At 33.9% G+C, this 21,953-nt stretch overlaps 1 protein-coding gene across 1 annotated transcript in view; it reads right to left on the bottom strand.

The window, feature by feature from the left end:
- LOC148942175 (arylsulfatase G-like) overlaps positions 1-4,005 on the bottom strand; it is a 183,153-nt gene extending 179,148 nt beyond the window's left edge. The window contains exon 1 of the mRNA XM_089102945.1: positions 3,783-4,005. Within this exon, the coding sequence (XP_088959071.1) occupies positions 3,783-3,961 (179 nt within the window). The 5' untranslated portion in view covers positions 3,962-4,005. The remainder of the gene's footprint in view (positions 1-3,782) is intronic.
- Positions 4,006-21,953: the final 17,948 nt, after the last annotated feature.

Raw genomic sequence — 21,953 nt, 5'->3', positions numbered from 1 at the left:
CTTTTAGAAATAAACTAAAATCACTTTAAGTATTCTTTTAAGTCAGTTCAGGATTTTCATGCTCCCACTGTTCACATTTTTCATAAGGACTACGGGTACAGATGGGTTCCATAGGGTGCAAGTCACTTTCTTACTAAAAACTTGAATCACCTCTCGACATAGTTATCGCATCTCATCAATGGAAATTGCATTGAGTACAGTATTTGCACTTTTCACTATAGTCATCAATAATTTTACAATTCTCACATTGAATCCAACTGCCAAGAGTGTACATGCACAGCGGACATGTATAGAACATTTTTTTTGGTTTCCAATGTCAACTCTCTCAGAGCTAAAACGAAACTGATCGTCCCTGTCGACGGATAAATTCAAGGTGGAGGAATGGGGAGAGGAGTAACTGTGACGTCACCTCTTTCGAATGGTGGAGCTATCTACATTGAATCCATTGGCAATGTTTTCAAAAGTATATCCAATATATGATTCTGCTTTGTTCCAATTAATATATCAATAAATTGACTATAAGCATTTGAGTCACATTTTAAAAGTTTCATACAATAGTCCAATGGGGGAGAATCAGTTTTCATTATATTGTCAAGTGTTCCCCGAGAGAATATCCTGCGTTGAAGAGATAACTCGAGAAAATCGTCATCCAAAATCGAATGTTTTTCCATAAACACTAGATTTGATCTAATTCTCTCTTTCTCAAATATATTCATTTTTCAATCCTTTCACTCTGACTGCTGAGTCTAGAATGAACCTGATTCCCTGGCCCCTAGTCTAACCTGAGCCGAAAAGAAAGGGAATATTTTTAATTTCAAAAGAATTTTATTGAATAATTACAACAACAATAAAACCAAGCATATACAATTAGCGATACAGTTTATTGTCTTCGATATGTTTCACTAATGCACTTAAAGCACATTGAAGTCTATTCACATGCGCTATATCAACTTTTGCAGTGAAACATAATTGATCCTTCATTTTAAATTTGCTCAAGGATATTATATATCTTGCATATACTTCATCCCATTCCAGACAAAGCCGTGATCCTCTCGTGATTTCCACTGCAATGTTTGGTGCTCTTGTATTATTGCCATCAACTCCACTATCAACTTCTAATAGGGTAAACATTCCACTCATCAAGACACAAATATATATATCCAAATGAGTAAAGTCAAACTGTTCTCGCTCCTTTGAATTCTATTCACAGACTAATAAAACTATAGTAAAAATCCTTTCCTTATATTCTCTGCAAACCCCCGCCACTAATATGTAACCAGCCCTCTGATTGGCTGAGAAGCAGATGTAACAAGCCCTCTGATTGGCTGAGAAGCAGATGTAACAAGCCCTCTGATTGGCTGAGAAGGAAACACGTGATCTTGTTTTTGAAACATCCATCAAAGTGAGAAAAATCCTGTTTTTTCATTCTTACTGATTAAAACTATGAAACATTCATGAATTGCTGTACTCGTCACTGTTTTTTTCATTCTCACTGACAAAAACCATAAAACAGACATAAATTGATGTTGACATCCATGAAAAACATCAAATAAATTGACCAACACTCATAACCGTCCAAGAAACATCCATCAAAGTGAGAAAAATCATGTTTTTTCATGTGACAAAAATTCAGTTTTTTTCATTCTCAGTGAGAAAACCATAAACCACGCGGTTCGCGTTGGAGTAGCACCCCCCTCTCTACTAATGTATTATTTTTTTTCCTTTAGACCAGGGCAGTTCGTGTCGAAGAAGTTGTCCAAACCCACTATTTCCCAAATCACATCCAATAAAAATTTCGAGATAGCCATTTTGTTCAGCGTAGTTGATTTCCAGAGAGAAATTATGTTTTTGGGGGCCCAACAGCCCCCAGGGCAAAGGCCCCTCTCACGCCCACCATTTCCACAAACGCACCCAGTCAAAATTATGAGATAGTCATTTTGTTTAATGTAGTTGAAAGTTCTGGAATTTAGGTCTTTAAGGATGACAACCCCCCTCACAGCCCTTAGGTTAAGGGTTGTAATTTATGCCCGGGGGCATATAAGGTGTTTATAGAAAGCGTTGTCGTAGAAACTCAAAAAGGGCTCATTCGAATGGAAATCGAAAGGCATAGTGCCCTTTTTAATACTCGAAAGTGATTGGAAGGATTGACGTTTTTAAAGTAAAGATCGATGTGGGTGCAATGTATTATTTTTTTTTTTTTTTTTTTAGACCAGGGCACTTCGTATCGAGGGAGTTGTCGTAGGGACTTCGAAAAGCGCTCATTCGATTGAAAATAGAAAGAGCTGATGCTCATTTTAATAGTCGAAAGGGATTGGAGGGCAAATAATCCCCCTCCCACGCCCAACCTCCCATTTGCGCATTATGTTTAAAAACTAAATGTTGCCTTAAGATTAAACCAAAATGCACTGTGTTAGTGCTAATTCCCAATAAGGCATCTTAGCAGTATCCCAAGAACGACTGAGGGTAAACTTTCGGGGCTACTTCTGCTCTTAAAATTTAACCAAATCAAAATAGCGTAAGTGTATCCAAGTCATTAAAGAAAGTAAACAGATTTTTTGCGAATGGTATCAAGTTTTCCATTTCAGGTCAACTAGAGGAGGTATGAAACTAAATTAAACACTTCTATTTGTGTCCAAATTTTTAAAAGGGTGTATGTTGGTAAAAATTGCTTTATTTTTTTTTACATCATTCAAATAGCAGGCCAAGCTATAAAGTCTTAAAAAAATTAATAGATTTAAAGTATTATTTTCTTTTTCCCTGAAAAGACTATGTCAATATAAAACGAAAAAGAACTATTTTAAAAAAAACTTATTCCACAAAATAAGTTTTTCAAAGAAAAATAAAGAACTCCATAAACCAAAAATGAGCAAAAATAAAATTAAATAATCTACCAAGCGTGAAACTACCACAAATCAGCATCGATAAATAAATGAAACTCAAAACCAACAGAAATAATAATAAATAACCGAGTCAACTCAAGACAAGCAGAAATTAACATGAGTTGGGCTCAAAACCCCTATGCCTTCCCAAGGCCAGACCATAATTTGCACTTTACTGAAAAAAATACAAATGAACGTGCATTGTCCGTTTAATATGCATATACTTACATTTAGGAATCAAAATGTTAATATTATTTGATTTATTAAAGCTATAAAAGTAAAAACATTTATATTTTTTCAGTAAAGTGCAAATGATTTCAGTAGTGCCAATGCTGATTTGTGGTAGTTTCACGCTTGGTAGATTATTTGATTTTATTTTTGCTCATTTTTGGTTTAATGGTGTTCTTTACTTTTCTTTCAAAAACTTATTTTGTGGAAAGTCTTGTTTAATTAATTTATGAAAATTACGTGTCTGCAATATCAAGGGAACAGCTTGGGTAATTTAAACATGTCAAGTTAAAACTTTCAGCGAGTTTTGTTTATGGGGGAGGGATGCAAGTTAATTTTGAAATACCGTATATATTTTTTGGGGGGAGGGAGGGGGGGCTATATCAAAAGACACAAGAATGACTAATTGTAAAAGATTATGCTTTTTGGTCATCTATTTAGGGCCAAAAGAAAAGTATGTTACCTTCGAATGGGGTTAAAAGAGGTCATAAGAAGGGATCCTAAGCTCTTCAGAAAAAAAAAAAAAAAAAAAAAAAAAAAAAAAAAAAAAAAAAATAGAGAAAACTGGCAGTCCGGGAAATGGACTAGATAGTTTTGAAAGACTGGAAGAGGTTATCCAGTGGACACTGTGACACACAGAAAGGTCCAGTTTAAACTTTTTAGTATATGTCTCACCTGAGGCCTCTTCTGGCAAGTGCATCAATATTAGGAGTATCGCTCTCGTTTGGTTTCCAATATGCCCCTACGTCTCCATATCCCTGGTCATCCGATAAAATAACAATGATATTAGGAGGCTCGCTTTCTTCGGCAGTTGCAGCTAAAAAAAATAGTTGTAACAAGCAATATATCTTCATTTTAATTTATTATATAAAGTTATATAATAAAACATGAAGATATCATGCGCGCAGGTTACACCTAACTGAGACAAAACATCCAGATAATAGGCCCCCTTGCTTGTTTACAGTTTCGGTCATTTATCTCGAAACAGTAATAAGGGGCTAGCTACTCAAGCAAATTTGTTCCGTTTCAATTAGACTGAAAATTCGAAATTTTGAAAAATTCTGTTTATTTGAAGAAATTTTATAAACGAAAGTTTAGAGACAATTGAAAAAGAAGATATATTAGTCATTTTTACTTTATTACACCAGTCATCAAATGGAGCAAATTTTAATACTTGTCAATGTTTACTTATGCGTTTGAGTACAGAAAATATCCTTGGGAATCTTCCACACTTGAAAAACCTATTGCGGTTTTTTGGCACTCCCTAAGGACAAAGTTTTAGAATTGAAGCAGGTTCAGGGGAGAAAGGGTCTCTTTGTTCTGAAACTGTAATGAGAAGTCGGACATACTCATTTCAGTCCGCCAGTTTTGAAGTCATGTCGATGCGGTCTCCCATTACCAGATGCGCGCCCAGTGACAACAGTATAGCTGCCGAGATCCTGAAGTAGGGGGGGGGGTTCTTCTGTTCCTGCCTTACTTGATGTAGAATATCGGACAATCTCATTCCTGGACGAATTTGGTGTCGTTTCCATCCAGCAGTCACGGGCTTGAAATCGTAGGGGACGCGATGTATTTTTAATAACATTTGGAGGATACGGTCGTACCAAACCCAGCGTAGGCGGCCTTACTTTCGGGGGACTGACGGATGAAATAAAAATTAAAGTTCTGCTACCATTTTTAAGTGGCCAAGAAATGTATTATTTAATGTAGTTGAAAGTTCTGGAATTTAGGTCTTTAAGGATGACAACCCCCCTCACAGCCCTTAGGTTAAGGGTTGTAAATTATACCCGGGGGCATATAAGGTGTTTATGGAAAGCGTTGTCGTAAAAACTCAAAAAGGGCTCATTCGAATGGAAATCAAAAGGCCTAGTGCCCTTTTTAATAGTCGAAAGTGATTGGAAGGCTTGACGTTTTTAAAGTAAAGATCGATGTGGGTGCAATGTATTATTTTCTTCTTTTTTTTTCTTTTTTTCAGACCAGGGCACTTCGTATCGAAGTAGTTGTCGTAGGAACTTCGAAAAGCGCTCATTCGATTGAAAATAGAAAGAGCTGATGCCCATATTAATTGTCGAAAGTGATTGGAAGGCAACTAATCCCCCTCCCACGCCCAACCTCCCATTTGGGCATTATGTTTAAAAACTAAATGTTGCCTTAAGATTAAACCAAAATGCACTGTGTTAGTGCTAAGTCCCAATAAGGCATCTTAGCAGTATCCCAAGAACGACTGAGGGTAAACTTTCGGGGCTACTTCTGCTCTTAAAATTTTACCAAATCAAAATAGCGTAAGCGTATCCAAGCCATTAAAGAAATTAAACATATTTTTTGCGATTGGTATCAAGTTTTCCATTTCATGTCAACTAGAGGAGGTATGAAACAAAATTAAACACTACTTTTTATGTCCAGATTTTTAAAAGGGTGTATGTTGTTAAAAATTGCTGAAATTTTTTTTCCAACATTCAAATAGCAGGCCAAGCAATAAAGTCTTAAAAAAATAAATAGATTTAAAGTATTATTTTCGTTTTCCCTGAAAAGACTATGTCAATATAAAACGAACAAGAACTAATTTAAAAAAACTTTTTCCACAAAATAAATTTTTCAAAGAAGAGTAAAGAACTCCATAAACCAAAAATGTGCAAAAATAAAATCAATAATCTACCAAGCGTGAAACTACCACAAATCAGCATTTATAAATAAATGAAACTCAAAACGAACAGAAATTACAATAAATAACCGAGTCAACTCAAAACGAGCAGAAATTAACATGAGTTGGGCTCAAAACCCCTATGCCTTCCCATGGCCAGAACATAATTCGCACTTTACTGAAAAAAATACAGATGAATGTGCATTGTCCGTTTAATATACATTTACTGACATTTAAGAATCAAAATGTTAATATTATTTGATTTATTAAAGTTATAAAGGTAAAAACATTTATATTTTCTCAGTGAAGTGCAAATGATTTCAGTAAAGTGCCGATGCTGATTTGTGGTAGTTTCACGCTTGGTAGATTATCTGTATTTATTATTGCTCATTTTTGGTTTAATGGTGTTCTTTACTTTTCTTTTAAAAACTTATTTTGTGGAAAAAGTCTTGTTTAATTAATTTATGAAAATTACGTGTCTGCAATATCAGAGGAACAGCTTGGGTAATTTAAACTTGTCAAGTTAAAACTTTCAGCGAGTTTGTTTATGGGGGAGGGATGCGAGTTAACTATGAACAACCGTATATATTTTTTTGGGGGACGGGGGGGGGGCTAAATCAAAAGAAACAAGAATGACTAATTGTAAAAGATTATGCTTTTTCATGTATTTAGGGCTAAACAAAAAGTATGTTACCTTCGAATGGGGTCAAAAGAGGTCGTAAGAAGGGCTCCTAAGCTTTTCAGAAAAAAACAAAAAAAAAAAACCAGAGAAAACTGGCAGTCCGGGAAAAGGACTAGAGATAGTTTTGAAAGACTGGAAGAGGTTATCCAGTGGACACTGTAACACAGAGAAAAAACAGAGAAAACTGGCAGTCCGGGAAAAGGACTAGAGATAGTTTTGAAAGACTGGAAGAGGTTATCCAGTGGACACTGTGACACACAGAAAGGTCCAGTCTAAACTTTTTAGCATATGTCTCACCTGAGGCCTCTTCTGGCAAGTGCGTCAATATTAGGAGTATCGCCCTCGTTTGGTTTCCAATATGCCCCTACGTCTCCATATCCCTGGTCATCCGATAAAATAAAAATGATATTAGGAGGCTCGCTTTCTTCGGCAGTTGCAGCTAAAAAAAAATAGTTGTAACAAGCAATATATCTTCATTTTAATTTATTATATAAAGTTATATAATAAAAAATGAAGATATCATGCGCGCAGGTTACACGTAACTGAGACAGAACATCCAGATAATAGGCCCCCTTGCTTGTTTACAGTTTCGGTCATTTATCTCGAAACTGTAATAAGGGGATAATTACCTTATATGCCCCAGGGCATAACTTACGACATTTGCCCTGGGGACTCTGGGAGGTTTTTCATCCTTAAATATGTAATTTTCAGAACTTTCAACTACGTTGAACAAAATGGCTATCTCTAAACTTTGATTGAATGTATTTGGGGAAATGGTGGGCGTGAGAGGGGGTTTAATTACTCTCCACTCACTTTCGACTATTAAAGAGGGCAATTTCAATTTCCAATGAAATTTCTACAACAACTTTCTGTATAAACCTTATATGCCCCCAGGGTATAACTTACAACCCTTGCACTGAGGGCTCTAAGGGGGATTATCATCCTAAAAGACCTAATTTCCAGAACTTTCAACTACGTTGAACAAAATGGATATCTCAAAATTTTGATTGGATGTGTTTGGGAAAATGGTGAGCGTGAGAGAGGGATTAGTTGCCCTTCAATCACTTTCGACTATTAAAAAGGGCACTAGCCCTTTCAATTTTAAGTTGAATGAGCCCTTTTTGATGTTTTTGCAACATTGCTTTCTACTGAAACCCCACATGCTCCCAGGGTATAGCTTAAAACCCTTGCCCTGAGGGTTGGGGGGGGATAGCTTTTCATCCTTAAAGACCTAATTTCCAAAACTTTCAACTACGTTGAACAAAATGGCTATCTAAAAAATTTGATTGGATGTGTTTGGGGTAATGGTGGGCATGGAAGGGGTGTTAGTTGCCGTCCAATAACTTTCGACTATTAAAAAAGGCACTAGCCATTTTAATTTCCAATCGAATGAGCCCTTTTTGAAGTTTCTACGACGATGCGTTCAATAAAAACCTTATATGCCCCCAGGGCATAACTTACAACCCTTGCCCTGAGGGCTATGGGGGAGTGTCCTCCTCAAGAACATAATTTCTCCGTGGAAATCCAAAACACTGAACAAAATGGCTATCTAAAAATATTTGATTGGATGTGTTTGGGGAAAGGTGGGCGAGAGAGGGGGGCTAGTTGCCCTCAAATCCCTCTCAACTATTAGAGAGCACTAGACCTTTGAATTTCCAATCGAATGAGCCCTTTTTCAAGTTTTTACCACAAAGATTTCAATAAAAACTTGTATGCCCCTAGGGCATAACTTATAACCCTTGCCCTGAAGACTGTGAGGGGAGTGTCCTGCTCAAAGGTATAATTTCCTGAACTTTAAATGCGTGGAACAAAATGGCTGTCTAAAAATTTTGATTGGATGTGCTTGGGGAAAAGGTGGGTGTGGGGGGGGGGGGGCTATTTGCCCTCTAATAACTTTCGACTATTAAAAATGGCACTAGCAATTTCAATTTCTAATCGAATGAGCCCTTTTTGAAGTTTCTACGACAACACCTTCTATAAGAACCTTATTTGCCCCCAGGGCATAACTTATAACCCTTGCCCCGAGGGTTGTGGGGGAGTGTCCTCTTCAAAAACATATTTTCTATCTGGAAATCAACTACGCTGAACAAAATGGCTATCTCAATATTTTGATTGGATGTGTTTGGGGGAAAGATGGGCGGGGGGGGGCGCTAGTTGTCCTCCAATCACTTTCGACTATTAAAAAGGGCACTAGCCCTTTCAATTTTCAGTTGAATGAGCCCTTTTTTATGTTTTTGCAACATTGCTTTCTACTGAAACCCCAAATGCTCCCAGGGCATAGCTTACAACCCTTGCCCTGAGGGTTGGGGGGGGGATAGCTTTTCATCCTTAAAGACCTAATATCCAAAACTTTCACCTAAGTTGAACAAAATGGCTATCTAAAAATTTTGATTGGATGTGTTTGGGGAAAGGGTGGGCGTGGAAGGGGTGTTAGTTGCCTTCCAATCACTTTCGACTATTAAAAAGGGCACTATCCAATTTAATTTCCAATCGAATGAGCCCTTTTTGAAGTTTCTACGACGATGAGTTCAATAAAAACCTTATATGCCCCTAGGGCAAAACTTACAACCCTTGCCCTGAGGGTTATGGGGGAGTTTCCTCCTTAAGAACATAATTTCTCCGTGGAAATCCAAAACACTGAACAAAATGGCTATCTAAAAATATTTGATTGGATGTGTTTGGGGAAAGGTGGGCGAGAGAGGGGGGCTAGTTGCCCTCAAATCCCTCTCGACTATTAAAAAGGGCACTAGACCTTTTAATTTCCAATCGAATGAGCCCTTTTTCAAGTATCTACGACAAAAATTTCAATAAAAACTTATATGCCCCAAGGGAATAACTTATAACCCTTGCCCTGAAGACTGTGGGGGGAGTGTCCTGCTGAAAGGTATAATTTCCAGAACTTTAAATGCGTGGAACAAAATGGCTATCTCAAAATTTTGATTGGATGTGTTTGGGGAAATGGTGGGCGTGGAAGGGGTGTTAGTTGCCTTCCAATTATTTTCGACTATTAAAAAGAGCACTAGCCATTTCAATTTCTAATCGAACGAGCCCTTTTTGAAGTTTCTACGACACCACGTTCTATATAAATGTATGATCCCCCAGGCCAAAACTTACAACAGTTGTCCTGAGGGCTGTGAGGGGGTTGTCATCCTCAAAAACCTAATTTACAGAACTTAAAATTAAGTTGAATAAAATGGCTATCTTAGAATTTTGATTGGATGTGTTTGGGGAAAAGGTGGGCGTGGGGGGGGGGCTAGTTGCCCTTTAATAACTTTCGACTATTAAAAAGGGCACTAGCAATTTCAATTTCTAATAGAATGAGCCCTTTTTGAAGTTTCTACGACAACACCTTCTATAAGAACCTTATTTGCCCCCAGGGCATAACTTATAACCCTTGCCCCGAGGGTTGTGGGGGAGTGTCCTCTTCAAAAACATAATTTCTATCTGGAAATCAACTACGCTGAACAAAATGGCTATCTCACAATTTGTATTGGAGGTGTTTTGGGGAATGATGGGTGTGGGGGGGGGGGCTAGTTGCCCTCCAATCACTTTCGACTATTAAAAAGGGCAATAGGCCTTTGAATTTTCAATCGAATGAGCTTTTTTTGAAGTTCCTACGACAAAGCCTTCTATAAAAACCTTATATGCCCCAGGGGCATAACTTAAAACCCTTGCCCTGAGGGTTTTGGGGGAGTTTCTTCCTAAAAAACATATTTTCTCCCTGTAAATCAACGACGCTGAACAAAATGGCAATATACGAGTTTTGAGTGGACGTGTTTGGGGGACTGAGGGGGGTGGGGGGGCTAGCTGCCCTCCAATCACTTTCGACTATTCATAAGGGCACTAGCCCTCTGAATTTCCTATCGAATGGGCCTTTTTTGAAGTTTCTACGACAACACTTTCTATAAAAACTTATATGCACCCAGGGCATAGCTTAAAACCCTTGCCCCAAGGGTTGTGGGGAAGTGTCCTCCTCAAAAAGATATTTTCTATCGGAAAATCAACTACGCTGAACAAAATGGCTATCTTAAAACTTTGATTGGATGTGTTTGGGGGAATGATGGGTGTGGGGGGGGGGCTAGTTGCCCTCCAATTACTTTCGAATATTAAAAAGGGCACTAGCCATTCCAATTTCAAATCGAATGAGCCCTTTTCGAAGTTTCTACGACAACTCCTTCGGTACGAAGTGCCTGGGTATGGAGAAGAAAAAGAAGAAGAAAATAGAAAAAAAAATAATACATTGTGCCCACGTCGTTCTTTACTCTGGCAGTGCTATCGCGCTGCCTATGATACTTAGCTTCTTGGATGTGAAAACTTTAGAGGATAGATTTTCCTAAGGAGAGCCAGGACAAAAATCTAGGGAGGAAGATCCGTGTTTGTTGTAACAGTTGAAATTCCAATTTTGAGAACTTTTCCGATAAGCGAGTTTTTGCTAAATGGAAAACGTGTTGGAAAGACCATTGTGAGATATGTAAAATTTGGTGAAATCTTGAACGGATAAAGTCTGATATGATAAAGATTTGAAATTTAATATTTTATTACTAAGGACGTATCTTTTCAACACAATCTGAAGGCCCTTTTATCTAGAGAATGGGTCTCAAAACTTTAACACATCTGTTAAAAGGCCATAGATTCATAGATTTTGTTTTCCATTTATTATTTTCTTTCCTCTCTTAGTCTAATATGCCTAATTTCCAGAACTTTCAACTACGTTGAACAAAATGGTTATCTTAAAATTTTGATTGGATGAGTTTGGGGAAACGGTGGGCGGGAGAGAGGTGTTAGTTGCTCTCCATTCACTTTCGACTATTAAAAAAGACACTAGCCCTTTCAATTACCAATCAAATGAGCCCTTTTTGAAGTTTCTACGACAAAACTTGTTATAAAAACCTTAAATGCCCCCAGGGCATAACTTACAACCCTTACCCTGTGGGCTCTGAGAGGGTTATCATTCTCAAAGACCTAATTTCCAGAACTTTTAACTACGCTGAACAAAATGAATATCTCAAAATTTTAATTGCATGTGTTTGGGGAAATGGTGGTCGGGAGAAGGGAGTTAGTTGCCCTTCAATCAATTTCGACTATTAAAAAGGGCACTAGCCCTTTCAATTTCCAATCGAATGAGAGTAGAAAGCTATCTTATACCCCGGGACGAACAACGTGCTGCCATCTACAATTTAGTTTAATGCTGACGGGACATAATTTATTCAAGGATTATCGACCGAGTCTAATGTGGGTGTGTCAAGGTCAATCGATCTGTTGTTGTTTGGCCACGTGCGAATGACATGAGGAGTGATTTACATAATCGATGGGGGAATTATTGATTCACGAGCGTGGGGAATTATGAAACAATATGGTCATAGAGTCCCTAGGGAGAAAGATTACGTAATCGCTCAATGACCTCTTTTTCCAAGATCGATTTATTTGTTGTTTCTATGTGCAATAACTCGGGGACGAAGGTTGCACCTGCGCATTGAATTCTAACGGGAACAATGTTATTTATCTAGGACTCGTGGGGGAAGTGAATTTCCGTGGATTTACATAATCGCTAGGGGAAATTATTGATTCACGAAGGGGAAATTAAGAAACAAACATGGCTTCATTGTTGTTTGGCTAGCCTAACCTGAGAATTTGATTTACATAATCGCTAGGGGAAATTATTGATTCACGATTTGGGGAATTATGAAACATTAAGGCTTCTTTAATCTTAGGTCTGAGGGATAAACATTCTTTAGTACAGAGAGAAAAATTAATATTCTATTTTTAAATATGGCTTCATTGATCTTTAGTGTCAGGAATTATTATTGACAAAGGGGAGAATTAAGAAACATTAAGGCTTCTTTGATCTTAGGTCTGAGGGATAAACGTTCTTTAGGTCAGAGAGAAAAATTAATATTCTATTATTAAATAAGGCTTCATTGATCTTTAGTGTCAGGAATTATAATTGACATAACTTGTTATCTTGGAATTATGCGGGAGTCTAAAGAGATAGAAATTCTATTTTTAAATACGGCTTCACGGAGCTTTAAGTCGAAGAGATAAATTGATATTCTAACGAAACCATAAGAGTTTAGCTAGGAAAATTTATGAGATGAAGAGATTAAAGTAGAAAAGGGTTTCCTATAAATTTGAAATGTGTTAGCGCAGAGATACCGAACAAAAGGAACACGCTGAAATTAAGTTTAGGGATTATTTGAGCGAAACAGTTTTAGATATTTTAGGGGACTATTTCGGCGAATCAGTTAGATACATTTTGAAAGAAGATTTTAGGAAAAGTTTTAGAAGAGAATTTGAGGGTGAAACTCTGTGGTCGTTATAATACACAAGTTCCATTTGAACAGTGTTGTGAGGTCCTCTACCCCAACCCCAAAGGGTTCCGATCCCCACCCCCACCCCGAAGGAAGCCCCCGGTACTCAAAGGCCCCCCAAGCTCCCATAGAGCCCCAGCCCCCCAAACGCCCTCCTCAGACCCTCAAAGGCCCTCCTCTGGTCCTCAAAGGGCCCCCGGATCCCCAAAGGGCACCCCCGGGTCCCCCAAAGGCCTATCGAGCTCCCAAAGGACCAACGGGGTCCCAAAGGCCCTACACCGGTCCCCAAATGTCCTCCAGGCCCCCACCTGTCCCCCCGGACCCCCAAGGCCCGCCCCCCGCCCCCCAAAGGGCCAACCGGCTCCCAAAGGACCAATCGGTCCTCAAGTGTCCCCCAGACTCCCAAAGGCCCCCCCTGTGTCCCTAAGGCCCTCCCCCGGTCCTCAAAGGTCCCCCCGGGCTCCCAAAGAGCCACCGGCGCCCCCAAAGTTCTAGTTCAATTTAAAATTTTCTCAACGAAGTGAAGAAAAGTTCAAGTTCTCTTCTGAACTTTACCAAAGAACACACTTCAATTCTAATTTCTCCAGAGAAAAGAAAAATCTTCCACTTCATTTCTTTATTTCACAAGACATAATTAAATTTACAGTTTAATTCTAATTTTTTGATGGAAAATAGATAAATTAATATCATAATTGTGAATATTTTCATGTAAGATAAAAAGTTCTAGTTCAATTTAAAATTTTCTCAACGAAGTGAAGGTAAGTTCAAGTTTTCTTCTGAACTTTACCAAAGAACTCACTTCAAGTCTAATTGCTCCAGAGAAAACAGAAATCTTCCACTTCAGTTCCTTATTTCAAAAAGACATTCATAAATTTAAAGTTCAATTATAAGTTTTTCGGTGTGAGATAGAAAAATGAATACAATACTTGTGATTATTTTCACGAAAGATAAAATATTCTAGATCAATTTTAAATTTTATCAATGAATTGAATAAAAGTTAATGTTATTTACTTAATTTTACAAAATAACAAAATTCAATTCTAATATATAAATATATCATAAAAATCTTACAATTCATATATTTATTTCACAAATAAATAAATATATTTAAAGTTCAATTCTAAATTTTTTAGGTGGAAGATAAAAAAATTAATACCATAATTGTGAATATTTTCCCGGAAGATAAAAAGTTCTAGTTCAACTTAAAATTTTCTCAACGAAGAGAAGAAAAGCTCATGTTCTTTTCTGCATTTTACCAAAGAACACAAATCAATTCTAATTTCTCCAGAGAAAATAAAAATCTTCCGCTTCAGTTCTTTATTTCACAAAAGACATAACGAAATTTAAAGTTCAATTCTAAATTTTTCGGTGGAAGATAGAAAAAGTAATATCATACTTGTGAATATTTTCACTGAAGATAAAAATTTCTAGTTCAATTGAAAATTTTCTCAACGAATTGAAGAAAAGTTCAAGATCTCTTCTGACCTATACCAAAGAACACACGTCAATTATAATTTCTCCAGAAAAAAAAATCTTCCACTACAGTTTTAAGTTCCTCAATGAAATAAAGAAATTTAAAGTTCTATTGAAAATTTTTAGATTGAAAATAGAAAAAGTAATACTATGACAATGATTGATTTCCATGAAGATCAAAAGTTTAACTTTTTTTATAATTTTTTTTAAATTAAGTTCTGATTTTTCTCAATGAGATGAAAAAATTTAAGTTAATTTCTAAATTTTTTCTCTAGAAGATAGGAAAAGTTATACTACGATTGTGATTATTTTTCATTGAAGATAAAAAGTTTCACTTTAATTCTAATTTTCTTAAGTTCACTTTCTGATTTTTTGCAAAGAGATGAAAAATTTTAAGTTCTGTTCTATGATGATAAAAAGTTTCACTTTAATTCTAAATTTTCTTAATTTCAGTTCCGACCTTTCTCAAAGAGATGAAAAAATTTTAAGTGCTGTTCAATATATTTTATAGGAAGAAGAAAAGTTCAACTTTGATTCTGATTTTTCTCATTGAAAATGAAATAAGTTATTGATCAATTATATTGTCCCAAAATAATATAAAAATTTTCAACTTCACTTCAGATTTTTCTCGAACCGATGAAAAATTTAAAATACTATTACAAATTTTTCATAGAAGATAGAAAATTTCAAGTTCTCTTATGAATTTTACCAACAAACACAATTCAATTCTAATTTCTCCAGAGAAAATAAAAAGCTTCCACGTCAGTTTTATGTATATCAAGACATAAAAAATTTAAAGTTCTGTTCTAAATTTTTCTATAGAAAATATGAAAAATTATACTATGTTAGTGATTATTTTCCATGAAGATAAAAAGTTTCACTTTAATTCTAAATTTTCTTAAATTCAGTTTAAAGTTCTGTTCCAAATTTTTCATAGAAGATAGAAAAAGTTATACATTGATTGTGAATATTCAACATGAAGATAAGGAACTCCACTTTAATTCAGAGTTTTCTCGAAGAAGTGCAAAATGTTCAAGTTCTCCTATCTATGGCTAAGTTTGCTAAAGACAATCTATTTTCTTGTGAAAACACACAAAATCAGAAAAAATGTTCAATGTTCCTCTAGTACCTACGTAATTAGGCTAAAATGAAGATATTTATGCAGAGTTTCAACTAGCTATGGCTAATTTTGCTAAAGACAAGTTATTTTATTGCGAAAACACACAAAATAAGAAAACATGATCAATGTTCCTTTAGTACCTATACAAATAGACTAAAAATGAACAAATGTATGCAGATTTTTAACTAGCTATGGTTACGATTGCTAAAGACAAGCTATTTTCATGTGAAAATCCACAAAATTAGAAAAAATGTTTAATGTTCCTTTAGTACCTACGCAATTAGACTAAAAATGAGGATATTTATGCAGAGTTTCAACTAGATATGGATAAATTTGCTATAGACACGCTATTTTCTTGCGAAAACACAAAAAATCAAAAATTGTTCAATATTGCATTAGTACCTACGCAATTATGCTTAAATGAAGATATTTATTCAGAGTTTCAACTAGCTATGGCTAAGTTTACTAAAGACAAACTATTTTCTTGCAAAAACACACAAAATCGGAAGTAAGATGTTCAATGGTCCTCTCGAACCTACACACTTAGACTAAAAATTAAGATATTTATGCAGAGTTTCAACTAGCTATGGCTAAGTTTACTAAAGACAATCTATTTTCTAGCTAACACAAACAAAATCAGAAAAAATTTTCATTGTTCATTTATTACCTACGCAATTATGCTAAAATGAAGATATTTATGCACTGTTTCAACTAGCTATGGCTAAGTTTGCTAAAGACAAGCTATTTTCTTGCGAAAACACACAAAATCAGAAAAAATATTGTTAGGTTAGGTTATGTTAGATTAGGTTAGGTTAGCAGATTTCCGCGTACAGAGAGGGTAGGTTAGTTTGGATTAAGCTAGGTTAGGTTAAGTTAGGTTAGGTTAGGTTAGATTAAGTTAGGTTAGGTTAAGTTAGGTTAGGCTAGGTTCGCCTACGTACGCGCGCGTACGTAGGCTAACCTAGCCTAACCTAACCTAACCTAACCTAACTTAATCTAACCTAACCCAACCTAACTTAACCTAACCAAACTTAATCCAACCTAACCGAACCTCGCTGTGTGCGTACATATGCTAACCTAACTTAATCTAACTTATCCTAACCTAACAATATTTTTTCTGATTTTGTGTGTTTTTGCAAGAAAATAGCTTGTCCTTAGCAAACTTAGCCATAGCTAGTTGAAACCGTTCATAAATATCTTCCATTTTATCATAATTGCGTAGGTACTAGAGAAACATTTAACATTTTTTCTGATTTTGTGTGTTTTCGAAAAAAAATAGCTAGACTTTGTCAAACTTATCAATAGATATTTAAAAAAGTTATTAAATATCTTCATTTTTATCAGAAATTCTTATTTAATAAATTTAAAGTTAACATTTTTTCTGATTTTTTTTGTTTTTTCTAAATAAAATTGATTTTATTTAGAAAACTTATCATTCGCTAGTTTAAAATCTGCATAAATATCTTCATTTCAGCCTAATTGCGTAGGTACAAAAGGAACATTGAAAATTTTTTCTGATTTTGTGTGTTTTCGTGAGAAAATAGCTTGTCTTTAGCAAACTTAGCCATAGCTAGTTGAAACTCTTCATAAATATCTTCATTTAATACTAAGTGCGTTGGTAATAAATTAACATTGAACATTTTTTCTGAGTATGTGTGTTTTAGCAAGGCACTATACTGTCGAGATCAAAAAAAGCCAAAGCTCTTTGAAAATCTGAAAAATAATCTTAATTTAAGACTAATTGCGTAGGTACTAAAGGAATATTGAACATTTTTTCTGATTTTGTGTGTTTTCTCAAGAAAATAGCTTGTCCTTAGCAAACTTAGCCATAGATAGTTGAAACTCTGCATAAATATCTTCATTTCATACTAATTGAGTAGGTACTAGAGGAACATTTTACATTTTTTTCCGAGTTTGTGTATTTTCGTGAGAAAATAGCTTGTCTTTAGCAAACTCAGCCATAGCTAGTTGAAACTCTGCATAAATAACTTCATTTTTAGTCTAAGTGAGTAGTTACTAAATGAACATTGAACATTTTTCTGATTTTGTTTGTGTTTTCGCAAGAAAATATCTTGTCTTTAGAAAACTTAGTCATAGCTAGTTGAAACTCTGCATAAATATCTTCATTTTTAGTTTAATTGTGTAGGTACTAAAGTAACATTGAACATTTTACTTCTGATTTTGTCTCTTTTCGCAAGAAAATAGCTTGTCTATAGTAATCTTAGCCATAGCTAGTTTAAATTCTGCATAAAAATCTTAATTTTTTTTCTAATTGTGTAGGTACTAGAGGAACATTTACCATTTTAATAATGATTTTTATTGTGTTTTAGTAAGAAAATATCTTGTATTTAGAAAACTTAGACATAGATAGTTAAAACTCTGCAAACATATATTCATTTCAGCCTAATCGCTTTGGGACTAGATGACAATAGAAAATTTTTCTGATTTTGTGTCTTCTCAAATGAAAGTAGATTGTCTTTAGCAAAATTAGCCATAGCTAGTTGAAACTCTGCATAAATATCTTAATTTAAGAATAATTGCATATGTACTATAGTAAAAGTGAACATCTTACTTCTTTTTGTTTTTTTTTTTTAAAGAAAATGGATTGTATATAGAAAACTTATCCATAGATAGTTGAAACTCTGCATAAATATATTCATTTAAGCATAATTGCGTAGGTACTAAAGGAACATTGAATATTTTTTCTGATTTTGTGTGTTTTCGCCAGGAAATAGATTGTCTTTATCAAACTTAGACATAAATAGTTTAAACTCTTCATGAATGTCTTCATTTAAGCCTTATTGCATAGGGAATAGATGAAAATTGAACATTTTTTTTTGATTTTTTGTGTTTTTGTGAGAAAATAGCTTGTATTTATCACACTTAGCCATAGCTAGTTGAAAATCTTCATAAATACCTTAATTTTCAGCATAATTGCGTAGTTACTCAAGGAACATTGAACATTTTTTCTGATTTTGTTTGTGTTTTCTCAAGAAAATATAGTGTATTTATAAAACCTAGAGATATAGAGATTAAAATATGCATAAATTTATACTTCTTTAGTATTTGTGTGTATGTACTAAATCAACATTGACAATTTTTTCTGATTTTGTGTGTTTTCGCAAGAAAATAGCTTGTCTCTAGTAAACGTAGCCATAGCTAGTTAAAACTCTGCATAAAAATGTTAATATTTAGTCTTAGTGTGTATTTCCGATAGTAGTATTGAACATCTCTAATACGATTTTGTGTGTTTTTCTAATAAAATGTTTTGTCTTTAGCAAACTTAGCCATAGCTAGTTGAAACTCTGCATAAATATTTTCATTTAATCCTAATTGAATAGGTAATAAATCAATATTGAACATTTTTTGATTTTTTGTGTTTTCACAAGAAAATAGCTTGTCTTTAGAAAACTTAGCCATAGCTAGTTGAAACTCTGCATAGATATCTTCATTTTTAGTCTAATTGCGTAGGTACTAAAGGAACATTGATAATTTTTTCTGATTTTGTGTGTTTTCACATGAAAATAGCTTGTCTTTAGCAGACTTAGCCATAGATAGGAGAACTTGAACAGATTTCACTTCTTCGAGAAAACTCTGAATTAAGGTGGAGTTCCTTATCTTCATTTTGAATATTCACAATCAATGTATAACTTTTTCTATCTTCTATGAAAAATTTGGAACAGAACTTTAAACTGAATTTAAGAAAATTTAGAATTAAATTGAAACTTTTTATCTTCATTTAAAATAATCACTAACATAGTATAACTTTTCCTTTTTTCTACAGAAAAATTTAGAACAGAACTTTAAATTTTTTATGTCTTGTTATACATAAAACGGAAGTGGAAGCTTTTTATTTTCTCTGGAGAAATTAGAATTGAATTGTGTTTGTTGGTAAAATTCAGAAGAGATCTTGAACTTTTCTATATTCTATGAAAAATTTGGAATAGTATTTTAAATTTTTCATCTCTTCGAGAAAAATCTGAAGTGAAGTGGAAAATTTTTATATTATTTTGGGAAAATAGAATTGATCAATAACTTATTTAATTTTCAATGAGAAAAATCAGAATCGAAGTTGAACTTTTCTTCTTCTTAGACAATATATTGAACAGAACTTTAAATTTTTTCATCTCTTTGAGAAAGGTCGGAACTGAATTTAAGAAAATTTAGAATTAAAGTGAAAGTTTTTATCATCATAGAACAGAACTTAAAATTTTTCATCTCTTTGCAAAAAATAATAAAGGCAACTTGAGAAAATTAGAATTAAAGTGAAACTTTTTATCTTCACTGAAAAATAATCAAAATCGTAATATAACTTTTCTTATCTTCTAGAGAAAAATTTAGAAATGAACTTAAAATTTTTAATCTCTTTGAGAAAAATCAGAACTGAATTTAAGAAAAATTATAAATAAAGTTAAACTTTTGATCTTAATGGAAAAAAATCATTGTCATAGTATTACTTTTTTCTATATTCCATCTAAAAATTTATAATAGAACTTTAAATGTCTTTATTTTATCGTGTAACTTAAAACTGAAGTGGAAGATTTTTATTTTTTCTGGAGAAATTAGAATTGAAGTGCGTTCTTTGGTAAAGTTCAGAAGAGAACTTGAACTTTTCTTCACTTCGTTGAGAAAATTTTAAATTGAACTAGAACTTTTATCTTCCGTGAAAATATTCACAAGTATGATATTACTTTTTCTATCTTCCACCGAAAAATTTAGAATTGAACTTTAAATTTCTTTATGTCTTTTGTGAAATAAAGAACTGAAGCGGAAGATTTTTATTTTCTCTGGTGAAATTAGAAATGATTTGTGTTCTTTAGTAAAATTCAGAAGAGAACATGAGCTTTTCTTCCCTTCGTTGAGAAAAGATTAAGTTGAACTATAACTTTTTATCTTCCGTGAAAATATTCACAAGTATGTTATTACTTTTTTTATCTTCCACCTAAAAAATTTAGAATTGAACTTTAAATTTCATTATGTCTTTGTGAAATAAAGAAATTAAGTGGAAGATTTTTATTTTCTCTGTAGAAATTAGAATTGAATTGTGTTCTTTGGTAAAATTCAGTAAAGAACATGAACTTTTCTTGTCTTTTTCTAGCAAACTTAGCCATAGATAGTTGAAACTCTGCATAAATATCTTCATTTCAGCCTAATTGCGTAGGTACTAAAGGAACATTGAACATTTTTTCTGATTTTGTGTGTTTTTTCAAGAAAATAGCTTGTCTTTAGCAAACTTAGACATATATAGTTTAAAATCTGCATGAATATATTAATTTCAGCCTAATTTCATATGTACTAGAGGAACATTGAACATGTTTTTATGATTTTTTTTGTTTTCGTGAAAAATTGCATGTATTTATTAAACTTAGACATATCTAGTTGAAAATCTGCATAAATACCTTCATTTTTATTCTAAGTGCGTAGTTACTAGAGGAACATTGATCATTTTTTCTGAGTTTGTTTGCGTGTTTCGCCAGAAAATAGCTTGTCTTTAGAAAACTTAGTCAGAGATCGTTGAAGCTGTGAATAGATATTTTTATTTTTAGCCTAATTGTTTAGGTACTAGAGCAATATTGAGTATTTTTTCTGATTGTGTATGTTTTCGCAAGAAAATTGCTTGTCTTTAGTAAACTTAGCTCTAGATAGTTGAAACTCTGCATAAATATATTCATTTTTATTCTAAGTGTGTAGGTACTAGAGTAACAACATTTTTTCTGATTTTGTGTGTTTTCGCAAGAAAATAGCTTGTCTTTAGCAAACTTAGCCATAGCTAGTTGAAACTCTGCATAAATATCTTCATTTTTAGTCTAAGTGTGTAGGTACTAGAGGAACAGAGAACATTTTAATTATGAGTTTGTTTGTTTTTGTAAGAAAATAGCTTGTCTTTAGCAAACTTAGCCATAGCTAGTTGAAACTCTGCATAAATATCTTCATTTAATGATAATTGCGTAGGTACTAAAGCAATATTAAACATTTTTTATTTTGTGTGTTTTCGCACGAAAATAGCTTGTCTTTAGCAAACATAGCCATAGATAGTTGAAACTCTGCATAGATATCTTCATTTTTAGTCTAATTGAGTAGGTACTATACGAACATTGAACATTTTTTCTGAGTTTGTGGGTTTTCGCAAGAAAATAGCTTGTCCTTAGCAATCTTAGCCATAGCTAGTTGAAACTCTGCAGAAATATCTTCATTTTTAGTCTAATTGAGTAGGTACTAAAGGAACATTGAACCTGTTGTCTTATTTTTAGTGTTTTTTCAAAAAAATAACTTGTCTTTAAAAAAATTAGCCATAGCTAGTTGAAACTCGGTATAAATATCTTCATTTTTAGTCTAATTGCGTAGGTACTAGAGGAACATTGATCATTTTTTCTGATTTTGTGTGTTTTCACATTAAAATATATTGTATTTAGCCAACTTAGCAATATATATGAGAACTTGAACATTTGCACTTCTTCTAGAAAACTCTGAATTAAGGTGGAGTTCCTTATCTTTATGTTGAATATTCACAATCAATGTCTAACTTTTTCAATCTTATATGAAAAATTTTGAACAGAACTTTGAACTTAATTTATTGATATATGGTGAGAAATGGAAGCTATTGAAATTAAATTACTGTTAA

This window comes from Artemia sp. Qi Xiang Cuo, chromosome 17 (genome assembly GCF_049724085.1).
Source record: "Artemia sp. Qi Xiang Cuo chromosome 17, ASM4972408v1, whole genome shotgun sequence".
NCBI lineage: Eukaryota > Metazoa > Arthropoda > Branchiopoda > Anostraca > Artemiidae > Artemia > Artemia sp. Qi Xiang Cuo.
Note: the sequence above shows the minus strand (reverse complement) of the source record. Positions and strands in the feature narration are given on the sequence as shown.